Here is a 12,132-nt window from a genome sequence, read left to right on the forward strand (position 1 = left end):
CTTCCGTCCTGACTTATCTGACTTCCTAGATACCTAAAATCGGCCACTTTCATACGTCCATATCTTTTATGCTACATTGGTACAAAATTAATTATCACCATAACTGACTATCGTTAAAAACAACTTATGAAACCTACAATTGTTGGTGTAGTAACGTATTTTCTAGAATAAACGTATTATAAGTGAATCCAATGCCCTTTGATGCTTTGATATAAACGCTTTTTCTCAATAATTTGATTCTAACTGAGTAATTTCGATCTCTACTTGATGAAAACTCACCGTAACAAGAAAAACTATACTTCAGAATATTTTCACAAGAAGAAATACTAATATAGGTACGTATTTTTAGTAACAAGTAGGCGCTCTTGTTTGAAAAGGCCAAAACTTATTGGTGAATTATATGCTACAAATCAATAGTTTCTATGAAAATATTCTGAAGTAGAATATTAATATAACATATGTACCGATGTATTATTATTACTTTAGTTCTATTAGGGGAAAACCTAAACCTACTTAGATTACCAAAGTTTATTTCTGTACCTTCTGGATCTAGCAGAACTTGTAACTGACCAACAAGTCTGAAGGATATTTGAAGATAAGAACGTACAATTCGAATTCATGAACTGAATTTAATTATATATTTTGCTATATCAAAAGTTTTATTTAGTTTTTGTTTATGTTGTTCTAAGCTTTTAGGTTTAAAAAAAATCATTGATTTACTAATTTCACTCATCAGGCATGAGCTAAAACTTATTAAGTGTTTGGTCCCTCGATCATAGAGAATCATTTCAATCATCAAAATTATTTTGCACGAGAACAGTCCTTATTGTTGCTCTTGTTGGGGAATTCCAGATACAGGTTCAGTTGGGTTAAATATGTACGACGTATATTAATCAAGACCTTCTGGGATCGCGCAAGTGTCAAATGTCATTCTACTTAATTGTGTTTCAGTTTAACTCTTGTTTATTACACCTGAATAGTTTTAGGGGCTGAAAAGACGACGATAAATTAATGCGAGTAATTATACGGGATGATTTAGTAGTACCGTACTAGTCGTTATTATTTTCGTGTCAAATTGAGTTATTATGCATTTTCACTGACACGGTGACGCAGTAGGAAGACTGAGTCTGTACTTTAAAGGACATGTTATACAGTGTGCTCGTCCCTTTCTACAGTACATTGTAGTACATGAGGTCATGAGACGGGGCGCCGTTTCATCTTCTGTACACTTCTGTAAAGGTATGGAACTGTTCTAGCATTTAACCGCCTAGCGCACTAAGGTTGATTTATGACCGCCTGCAAAAACACCGGCATTTTCGGTTAGATCAAAGGCATGACCCTGCTGTGTAGAATATCATTAAACCATTAGGGAATGCTGTAGACAATGATGACTTGAGCAGCAATGCTTTGAGTGAGACGTACAACTCCATGAACGTGGAGTTTTGTATTTGAGTAATTTAAGATCGTGGCCCATGAAATTTTAAACTACCTCTACTACAGTTTGAAAAATCATCCAATACTACAGCCTAAATGCACAGAAAGGAAGTGTACCGCTACATTCGTTATCTCTCTTTTGCTGCCTGATTGGTTCTCCCTTCATTTAGTCATTAGAGAGAGAATGGTTGTAGCGGTACACTTCCTGTCTCTCTCTGCGTTCCAGATACCTCTAAGGTCTGTAGTTATATGAATCGAATTACTCGCTAAAAGATATTTTGAATCAATACCAAATATATGGTCTGGTATGTGTTTTGTTATATTGTTTTTTGGAATATAATGTTAATTGGGGTGGTAGGTGTATTGTAGGTACATAAACGAAAAGCAAAAACGAGAAATTTCCAATGGAAAATATGTCTCTGATAAAGGCTCAAACTGTTAATAATTATTACTATTGTTTTTATCTAGGTAACACATTATGGCTTTGAGAACACTTTATGACTATTTTTATTACTAGACATTTTTAAAAGGGTAAAACGACGACATTTATTACCGTTGTCGTTAATTTCCGATAAAAATAGCGATCGTAAATGCCTAAAAGTTATGACTTTATACTCCTAACGAATAAAATAAAACGTTCAACAAACAGTTCGCAAAAACTTGTAAATTTACGGTAACTAACAATACGAAATTGCCAAAAAAATGTACATTTTAAATTTGACATTCGTATATTTATGAGTGCAGTGTGGCCTATCTATTTTTCTTGTTTTTGGGAAAAGTTCAGTAAAATTTCTAGCCGTGTTTTGATAGAAATCATTAGTTTTAATAGTATCTCCTATTGCTAAATGAGGACGTTTAGTATATTTAGACTTAAGTATTTAATTTTGTCAGAAATGTGGAAAAATAGATTGGGGTTATTAAGGGTCAGTGGGCATAATGAAATTTCTCTCTTGTGGGCTTTAATTTAAATTTCTCCTAACCGCAATCGTCCGAGGGCGGACTTCATAATCATCAGTATCAAGCTGAAGAGGATGAGCCAACTAATAATATACCACGACCGGCTCCTTTTTACGAAGAATTTACATAGATTTCTACGATTCTCGCGCCTTTTGCCGCTTTCATTATTATCATCTTCCGGGACTGCCGTGGAAAAATTAATTCTCAAGACGTCAACTTTTTCAAATTACAAATCTAAATTAAATTACCACTTTGTTTTGTTTCGGGGCCTGATAAATTTTAATCCTGTCTGAATCCACCTGCCTAGGAAAGAAGATACTAAAAATGGAATAATAATTTATGTATGACGAGAAGAATCTGTAAAATTCGCACGGTATTCTAGAAATTAATCTCCTCATTCCAAAGGAAACGAGAGAAGAACTTCAGCATCGCATGAGTCGTCGTTCGCTGTGGAAATTGAATTTGATTTTACAAATCCGCGCCCAGTGATAAATTGGATTCAGTCAAGGCCGATTTCGATTTTATGTTAGAAAACGTAAACAAAGTACGTGTAGATATATAGATGTGTTCACATGTATAGTCGCTCAAGCATTCGGAATTTTCACAAACAACTCAGTCGGAAAACACGAAATAAACGTGAAGGAAAAGATACAAGAGAATTTATAAAGCAATAGCAATGGTCTGAACCGATGATAATGATGCAGACACGAAGCTTTTCACAACCAAGGAGGTCCTTATAAATTCGAGAGGACATTTATTGTCTTCGTCGTACAAAGTTTCATTAGATAACCTTCAAACTGTCCTCCCGGAAATGAAATTAGCTTCATCAAATGTTCCTTCAACAAGATCATTTATTACACACCTCTTCCAGGACTTGCAGTGTCTTTATTATTGTCAACGAATCTTTGGTTGTTTTCGAATGAAAACTGAGAACATGATGTACATATTAAATTCGAAGTTGTTGGTCAAAAATGTGGCTAAACAGGACTATGTTTCAGGCTTGGGGATATAGCACATGCGCTGTAGAAGAATATAAATGGCTTAATATGCTAATGCGAGCTTGTTTATGGAATAATTTCGGAAAATGTAAATGGCTAAGTGGTGTAAACGGTTGACTGGTATGGTGGCGGATTTGGGTTCTATTCCGGACCGGTAATTTACCATTTTTTTTAATTTTAATCATTTTTTGTTAATTTGAAATGATAAAGATTTCTTGCGAACACACATAAGGAAAATTGAGTTTCTTAAAAATCATTTCTAAGCGACGCACATGCAGCCGTAGATGTGGACTAGCGTCCTACCTTTATATACAACTGCCTCGCCTTGCCATCCATTGCATCCGTGACCTTTGTGTATTTGACTCGACGTTCTCTTATTGTTAAAGCATCAAAGGACCTGGAAATCTTTCCCTCCGTCCCATTTGACAACTACAAAGTCTTCCTCGAACATCCTTACCGCCCTATAAAGACCTTCTCATCGGGTAACGTCGTGCTATGTCACGCGGCGTGTACAGCAGAAAAAGTTAAGCATAAATGATTTGATTTGGGGAAATAAACTGAGACAATTTGTTTGCTCCGACGATGCGTTAAGGAGTCGCATCAATCAAGTGTCTAAAAGGCGATGCGTTGACGATCCGCCCTCGAGATTCCGATCTCACTTCTCGCCGATTCTAGTGAATGAGAAGCCGGAGCTTTCTCGCGATACGGGCTCTGCTCTACCCTTTTTACGACCCTGCAACTCGCTCAGTTTAAAAATAAAATAAACTGTAATAAAACCAAAAACAAATAAACGGAGAACGAGTCGGAAACGGTCATTGAAAATATTGAGGCGAACGACGGAGTCACCTATTATAAGAAAATTCTTTAAAAATAAATGAATTAAAGATTAATAAACATAAATTAAAAAAGAAAAAAGATGCAGCATCGGCTGAGCATAGAGGTCCGGTCCTTCTGCAAGGCTGTCGACCATCCATAACACTTAACCATTTGCATCTATCGAAAAATGTGGCGTACGGACTCTTGTGTGTTTACCATACACTATTATAGTCCGTATCCGACATTTACCAACAAATATGCGGCAGAATGGCATAAGAAAATGAATTTCTACATGATATATTATCAAAAATCTCTTAAGGGAATGGTAATATTGGATTTGTTTGGTGTTAGAGATGAAAAACTAGAAGTTTCCAATTTTAGATATGTAGAAAGTCAGGTAAGTAATGATAGAAGAAGCGGTAAAGCCATTAAATAAAGGATTACATTGTGAGATCCCCTTTCGTCTCCTACTCTCTAGCCCTCTTTTCGACTCTTTCTGAGAAGAATTGACACTTTAAGAACATTATATTCAAACCAACCAACCGGCTTGACCTCAATGTCAAATGCTACGTTCAGGTCCCTTCTTTTGGTAACAAATTCAACTATTCAAAATGGAGATGACAGCTTGAAACTTGTATTTACACGAAAAAGTAAATATATATGTCTCGCAGATGAATGCAAGAGAACCCAACAAAAACGAAATAGAATCGATTTATTGTAGAATCCCTTGTCGACTGTGCTTCAAGGCGCGTTCATTACTAGATTGAAAAAAAGAAACTCGAAAAATTAATCTTTTATTTCTTGTATTATAGGTACAACACTTGTTTGTGATTATGATTATTTATGATATTTCCTACTGTTAATTAATCAAAATTGTTAATTAATATCTGATTTTGATAAATAACGTTTGCTATGTATGTGTAAATGAAAGGTAAAAGTTTTAGACGTCGTCTTTCCAATATTCCAATCTTGTCTTCCTTAAATCAGAACAGGAGATGTATTTGTTAGATTTGCCAACTTTTTTCATGACAGATTTGGGTATCGCCTTCACATGATCGGAATTGTCACAAAGAATTTTCGCTAGTGTCGTTGCTTTTATGCTAGCCAATTGATCCAGAGTGAATCCCTCGGGTGGTGGGTTCTCGTACCAAAATCTGTCTCCCCTTTTCAATCTGACAAACTGATCGGTGACAAGACAGGCAAAGGTGGCTCCAAGGATACTTCCTTTAACATGATGCTCACTTAAAGCGCCAGTGTATAGGTCTATGTCTCCTACGTTCCTGGAAATTGTGTATTTAAAAAAAAACAAACATAGTGATAACAGTTCTTATTGTTACAAGTGTGGCGAAATAACTCTTTTTGTTTTTTCTGTGTGTAAATATTTTTTCTAATTTTATTTCATTTCAATTAATATTTCATTTCAAGTAATATTTCCTTTCAGTCTAAACTCTATTGTTCTTTCAATCACTTTTACCTGGAAATCCAACTTCAACCATACCTGCATGCACTCCCATACTAATATCTGGTTTTACCCTTAATTGCTTTCTCTTGAATTCTGTACTATCTAATTCTGTGTATTCCTAGAAACTAGTGTCTTCACCCTCTCTCTCACTACTTTTCCTTCTAGAACATTCTATCAAAATTACTAACAACCCTATCCTATAAATACTCGAAAATTTCTTATCTCAAGAGAGTCTCTCGTCTACCGCTACTACCACCTTTCGTAAGTGCTTTTATTCTATTGCTATTCGCTACATTGTTTTCATTTTTGTTGTCTTTGTTATTTTTATTGTTATTGTTGTATTATCTCGTTCTTTCTGTTACTTACATTGTTCTCGTTCGTTTGTGCCCTTTTGTTACTGGTGTTTTCGTTTTGTTCTGGTTATTATAAATTGTTATTTGTTATTATTAGTGTTTTTTTGGTATTTAAATAATATCCACCAAAAGACACTAAACAAGTTACAAGTAACAATGATAGTGACATTTCAGAGTCATACGTATTTAAAAATGTCTTTGGAGAAATAAGGTAGATAACTATATATAACTTCCCATGCGTCAAAAATCTTAACCAGAACAGTACAGAGGAGGACGGAAAAAAGGGCGGAAGAACTATGAGGGGATTCATACGATTTAGAAAAAGCTTTTAATGGGACAAGATGTTAAATATACTTAAAAATGTATGATGAGAATACTGTGGAAAGAGAAGGTTAGAAATGAAGAGGTGTTAGAAAGAATAGGTTAGTAGGACACCTTCTCAGGCATGAAGGTCTAGTCAGAGACATATTAGAGGCAGAAACGGGAGTTAGGAGGGGTAGAGGTAGACCTAGATTAGATTACTGTTCGCAAATAGTTAAGGATGTGGGCTGTTCTAGTTTTAGGGAAATGCTAAGATTAGCTAGGGGTAGGAAAGAGTGGAGGTGCGTGTCCCACTAGTCTTAGGACTGACGACCTTATGGTGATGAACTATATATACGTCTTACTCGCAGATTTTGCTTAAGCCGTTTTTGTAGGTATGTGGTTATGTTAGTCATGTGCTAGAGGTAATTTGGAATCACCTGAACCGTGGCTTTGGATTGCCAAACAGTTTTCCACTTTTGAAAACTTATTTGGGGCTGCAGAGCGAGGTATATGGTTGGAATCAATAGAATAACAGCCGAATCAATGTTTTTAAAATGAAGGCTTATGTCGTTCTACACCACCTAGACCATACACGACCATATAGGGTCGTGGAATCGATCGTTCCGCAGTATTTTGAGGTTAAACTTTCTTCCAGCAAAGCTGTAACGTTTTGATGGGTTTTTCTTTCTTGAGCTAGGTCTACTGATCGACATTTGTTTTTACTCATAACCCCTTTTTAATTATCCACCTATACATAAGGTGCATTACTTGGGCTTAAGTTTGTGACAACACTTTCCACCCTTTTATCCAAAGCTCAAGTTTGTTTGCCTTGGGATAGTTTTTTAATGAAATTCGTAAGTTTGTAGATAAGATTAAAATTTAGTTGTAGAGAACTGAATTATAATTCCACAATTCTGGTGATCCTCTATTCGAGAAGAGCCAATTCTAAGAAATTTATTTAGGTTATCTGTATAATGCTGGGGATTCGTTCGATTTCAGAAGTTGTTTCAAAGAAATATCTAACTACTTTTACTATCAACTCGTCTAGAAGTAGACGCGATAGATAACTTAATCAAGTAACTTTTGTTCGAGAAACTACTCGGTAAGTACTTTAAATTTATCTACCTACTTTTGCTTCCTCGAGAAAATGATTATCATTTTCATTTTTACAGATCGTCAGAAGATCGAACGACAAATATTTCAGTAAGAATTTTACCTGTAAACTTGTTTGATTTCTACATAGGACACATTATTGATAATGTTTTTTAAATCGTCGAACGTTTCAACTTTCTTGAATCCACAATATTGACGCCACTTGATGTACCCTGGCAATCCATGATCTCTGCCTCTTTGGATATTCAAGGATACCAAATCCAATCCGCACGTTTTATTCCCAGTTTTCCGATTAATACCCTCAAACAGGTGCTCCCTAAGCTGAAAATAATTACATCTTTATTAATAATAAAACTTAACAGACAGGAGAAATAACCTACTTCAATAAGAGAAGTTTCAAGTTGTATTATAATTCCATCATAATGAAATAATTATGTGGATATTATTGTGAATACAGCCGCGTGCAAAATCAATCAATAAGTAGAAGCAACCGTAACGGTAGCAATAAATCAGACTTGTGTCATACTGGAAAGCACCGATCGATAAGGTTGGTGTATGTCGGCGGACCGATCAGGGTCATAAGTCATACGCTGAACGAAACACACCTGCCCGCGTAACAAAAGAATTTCGATAGCTTTTCTATAACTGTCAAAAAAGCTCGATGTCCATATAAATACCCATATAAATAATTACATAATTTGCTAAAGAATTTATTGTGTTAAGTGTTGCTTATTTTGTAAGTATACTATTAGTTAAAGAAGTAAAATTTGTTCGCTTCTATCTGGTGGTTAATTCCAAAACTGTTGAAGAGATTTGAAAAATTCTTTCGGTGATAGAAAGCTACGTATTCTTGTGTAATGGGTTGTATTTTGGTTTGGAAAATAATGAGTTTGCGGTTCAACGTTGTAAATCAAATGTCTGGAGGCCACGAATCGCTAGTCATTAATAATTTCTATATGATATTATTTTTAATGTTATTGTTGTTGTTATTCCGAGAACAAGAGGTTTATTTATTTAGTAGGGGCTTTACGTAATTTCATACCTGTTCGGAGAAATAGGGGTCGTTGGCCTGAACGGACGTTTGTACGGCCCCCTGGAGATTCCTGTCAAGATCCTCCGAGTTGTACAAATAAAACGGATCAAATAAAATTTCGTGCAATTTTATGTATTCGCTGTTGTACTTCGGTCCCCCAGATAATTTTATTAATGACGGTATTAGACTGTGAGCAAACCTGAAGGCGGAAGTTGCGAAGTTGTTAGCTATTGTGGGATTTACGTCAATTCCGTAGCCGTCGTAATATCCCATCCTTCTCAGCGGCCTCAGACCGCCTCTCTCGATAATATCTCTACCTACGTAATAAAAGAAGCAACGTTTCAAAGATTTTAAATTGACATCGTCACAACTACTTAGTTACCGAGTATTATGGGCAAGAACTCGTTGTAAGTGATGTGTTGCATTTGAGCACCAATTATTTTTCGAGTTTCTTGAAAAACTCGCTTGTCGTCCCAATGGGAATTGATCAAGGATAATTCTTTTGCGACACTGTTGTGGTGTCTCGCCCAGATCAGGTGCATGGTCGTTAGGAGGAGATTCTCGTTCGCCCTGGAGTCCCCTGGAAATTGTAATCATTTGTTACGAATTTGTAGTAAATAGTACTGAAAGAGAAAGTCATACCTTCTTAATGACTTTCCCATTTGGATGAGTCAATCAAAACTTAAAAGACAAAGACGTAAGAAATGTTATCCATTACTTGCCTGTCATGAAGCAATATCTTCCTCTTTTCATCTCCTCTTCCCTGTTACAACCATCTGTGGGATCATCAGAGATGGGTAACAGTGTTCTATTTTCATTGGTCACCAGCATTTTTAGTTGACCATTTCGAAATGATCTTAACATATTTGATGTCGTTTCGTCAGGTCCATATATGACAGACCCATCGATGAATGCAGATGTTTGTGTCATCTGCTCCCTGGGACCCAAACAGGGACCCGGAGCAGGTGCAGAGCGCACAAATTCCATGCAGGTTATATTGAATTTTCGGTAGTAAGGGTCGTTGTTGTCCAGAAACACTGGAAAACATTCAGGATGGACTGTTGGTACGCAGCAGGAGATGGAAGACCCATTTGGGCCTCTTGAGAGAGCCGTTGCCGTTACATCGTGGTCCAGGAATTGGCCCCATATTGTCAGTATTATGGTAAAATCCGGGACGTCTTGAACGGTTGTTGGGTGAACTTTGTTACTAATGGTTCGAGCTGGAGGAAGATCTCGACCTTTAGAAGATTTTCTAGGTGTGCTTAAACCTTTTGGTTAAGAAGAATGATTAAATAATGGCGACACACAAGCAATTGCAAAAAGAATACCGTCTCCGTAGTCAGGAGGCAAGGCTCTTCTAAATTTTTGTAAAGCTGCACCATATTCATTTGGATGTAGTAGATTGTTGCAGCTACCATTGTAACTGCGAAATTTAGAATTGCTTTTGCACACCACCATATGTTCATGACGATTTCCATAAAGTAGAACATCTTCGCTTTCATTTTGACAGATAATTATAGGAATGGAAACATTTTTGTTACTACAATAACATCAGCAATTAATTAAAATTCTTAATAGAACTCCTTACTAAATGAAACTTACTCAAGGAAAAATTTAGTAGCAAAATCTCTAGCGTATCCCATGTTGGAATAATGTTCTCCTTTTTCTGAATAAGGAAATACCTTTTGATGTTTATAGCTGGGACTATCGATGTCTAAATGCTGCATGTTTTGTTCAATGGTATCTTTATTTGTTAGAGCTACTCTACCAGCGATTACGGATGAACTCCATAATTCTCTATCGTCGTCAAACATTTTTGACACGTTTACATCTGCCACAGGCCAAGTGAAGAAGAATATTGGAGACGATGATGCCACTTCAGTTATTTCAGGATCTGTCGATGTCTCGCCAGTTTTATTTACATTTTTGGATATTAGGATGATAAGGATTACAGCCAAAATAAACCTTGAAGGATAAATATACGTAATGTATTTTACATGAAACAGTGTGATATTGATTTTGATGACTTTCGATTTTCTCTTGTGCTTAACAATGTATAAATGGCTTCTACTTTATATCTACCTATCGTGTCGTTTCAAGCGAAATAATATTGACTTTACAGGCAAACAAAGCAAAGGATTTTTATCCTATTCAATCGTCTGGAGATTCTAGACAGAAGAATTCGTTTCTGTAAAATCTAGCGACAACAGACAAATTTTAAGTTAGGCAAGTATATAGCCGCAAAAAATGGGTTCTATCAAAAAGATCGCACTGTCAGTCAGGGCGATTTACATTTTTATTTGAAATATTAGGTTTGGTAAAAACTATCGGCAAAAAAAAGCACTTCAACAGAATTTCAAGCAGTCTACTTACATTACGATGCCATACATACAGCACTGGAATCTCCACAACAGATGTTTCCTTGATTTGAAATATTTTGCGTTGTTAGTCAATAGAGGAGTTCTTTCTCCTGCACTGTCTCGCATGTTTTTTTTTGCTTTTGTTGTTGCACTGTTTATTATTGAATTAAAGCTTCTCACAAAATCTGTTTGAGCTCTCGAAGTACAATGACATGTACCTACATGGCTACATGTTCATGCCGGAGTTGAAAGTTAATATGGAAGCCGACCAACCGCATGGGAAATTTCATACTCTGTAAAATGTGAAATATATCGAGTTTCAAGTCTTGTTTAATATTATTTGTAGGTTCGCCTTTGTATTTGCATTTTATACATGGTTTGATTTAAAATTGTGTATAGCTACATAAATAAATAAAAGTGAGACATAAATACTAGTATGCAAGGGAAGAAAAAGTAGTGAAGTGTAAGTGTAAGGATAGGAGACAAAAAATTAGAAGAAGTGGTTAATTTTCGGTATCCAGGAAGTCAAACAACTGAGGATGGAAGGAGTAGCAGAGATATAAAACGTTGGATAGCGCAGGATCAAGTGGCCTTTAACAAAAAGAAGTCGCTTCGAGAAAGGTTAATTTAGAAGTTCGAAAAAGATTTTTAAAGGTGTATGTCTGGAGGGCGGCATTGTACGGGTGCAAAATATGGACGGTAGACGCAGTGGAAAAGGATAGGTTATAGGCAAATGATGAGGATACCGTGGATAGAGAAGGTTATAAATGAGAATAGGAGAACAGAGGACAGAGGTCACTATAGGTGAGATAGATAGGTAGGACACCTTCTAAAGCATAAAGACATATTAGAAACAGAAACAGAAGCTAAGAGAAATAGAGATAGACCTATATTAGATTCATCATCATCATTATAAGGTCGTCAGTCCTAAGACTGGTTGGACACGCACCTCCACTCTTTCCTATCCTGAGATAATCTTTGCATTTCCCTAAAACTAGAACAACCCATATGCTTAACTATCTGCGAACAGTAATCTAATCTAGGTCTATCTTTACTTCTTTTAACTCCTGTTTTTGACTCTAATATGTCTCTGACTAGACCTTCATGCCTGAGAAGGTGTTCTACTAACCCATCTGACTTATTTCTTATTGACTTCCATAGAATCCTCTGTTCTCTTACTATTTCTAATACGTCTTCATTTTTAACCTTCTCTATCCTCGGTATCCTCATCATTCCCCTGTAACGCTACGTTAGATAAGATTAGACTAGATTAGATTGCTGTTCATAAATAGATAAGGCTGTG

At 36.1% G+C, this 12,132-nt stretch overlaps 1 protein-coding gene across 1 annotated transcript; it reads right to left on the minus strand.

Moving 5' to 3' along the window:
• Window positions 1-5,046: 5,046 nt before the first annotated feature.
• On the minus strand, window positions 5,047-11,052 carry LOC108741804 (peroxidasin). The gene is made up of 8 exons (XM_018476734.1): window positions 10,843-11,052; window positions 10,072-10,434; window positions 9,798-10,009; window positions 9,192-9,737; window positions 8,852-9,049; window positions 8,479-8,786; window positions 7,540-7,757; window positions 5,047-5,485 (listed from the first exon to the last, which is right to left on the minus strand). The coding sequence occupies exons 1-8, from the start codon at window positions 10,953-10,955 to the stop codon at window positions 5,146-5,148; spliced, it is 2,298 nt and encodes a 765-aa protein (XP_018332236.1). The 5' UTR covers window positions 10,956-11,052; the 3' UTR covers window positions 5,047-5,145.
• Between the last annotated feature and the right edge of the window lie 1,080 nt (window positions 11,053-12,132).

Source organism: Agrilus planipennis, unplaced genomic scaffold (assembly GCF_000699045.2).
Source record: "Agrilus planipennis isolate EAB-ADULT unplaced genomic scaffold, Apla_2.0 scaffold216, whole genome shotgun sequence".
Taxonomy (NCBI): domain Eukaryota; kingdom Metazoa; phylum Arthropoda; class Insecta; order Coleoptera; family Buprestidae; genus Agrilus; species Agrilus planipennis.

Excerpts from the sequence above, each read along its gene's own strand:
- LOC108741804 (XM_018476734.1), bottom strand. The coding sequence starts at position 10,955 with ATGCGAGACAGTGCAGGAGAAAGAACTCCTCTATTGACTAACAACGCA. Across the intron at positions 10,010-10,071 it reads GCTACTAAATTTTTCCTTGA|TAACAAAAATGTTTCCATTC; the intron begins GTAAGTTTCATT and ends ATGTTATTGTAG. Across the intron at positions 5,486-7,539 it reads GAAATCAAACAAGTTTACAG|GAACGTAGGAGACATAGACC; the intron begins GTAAAATTCTTA and ends CACAATTTCCAG.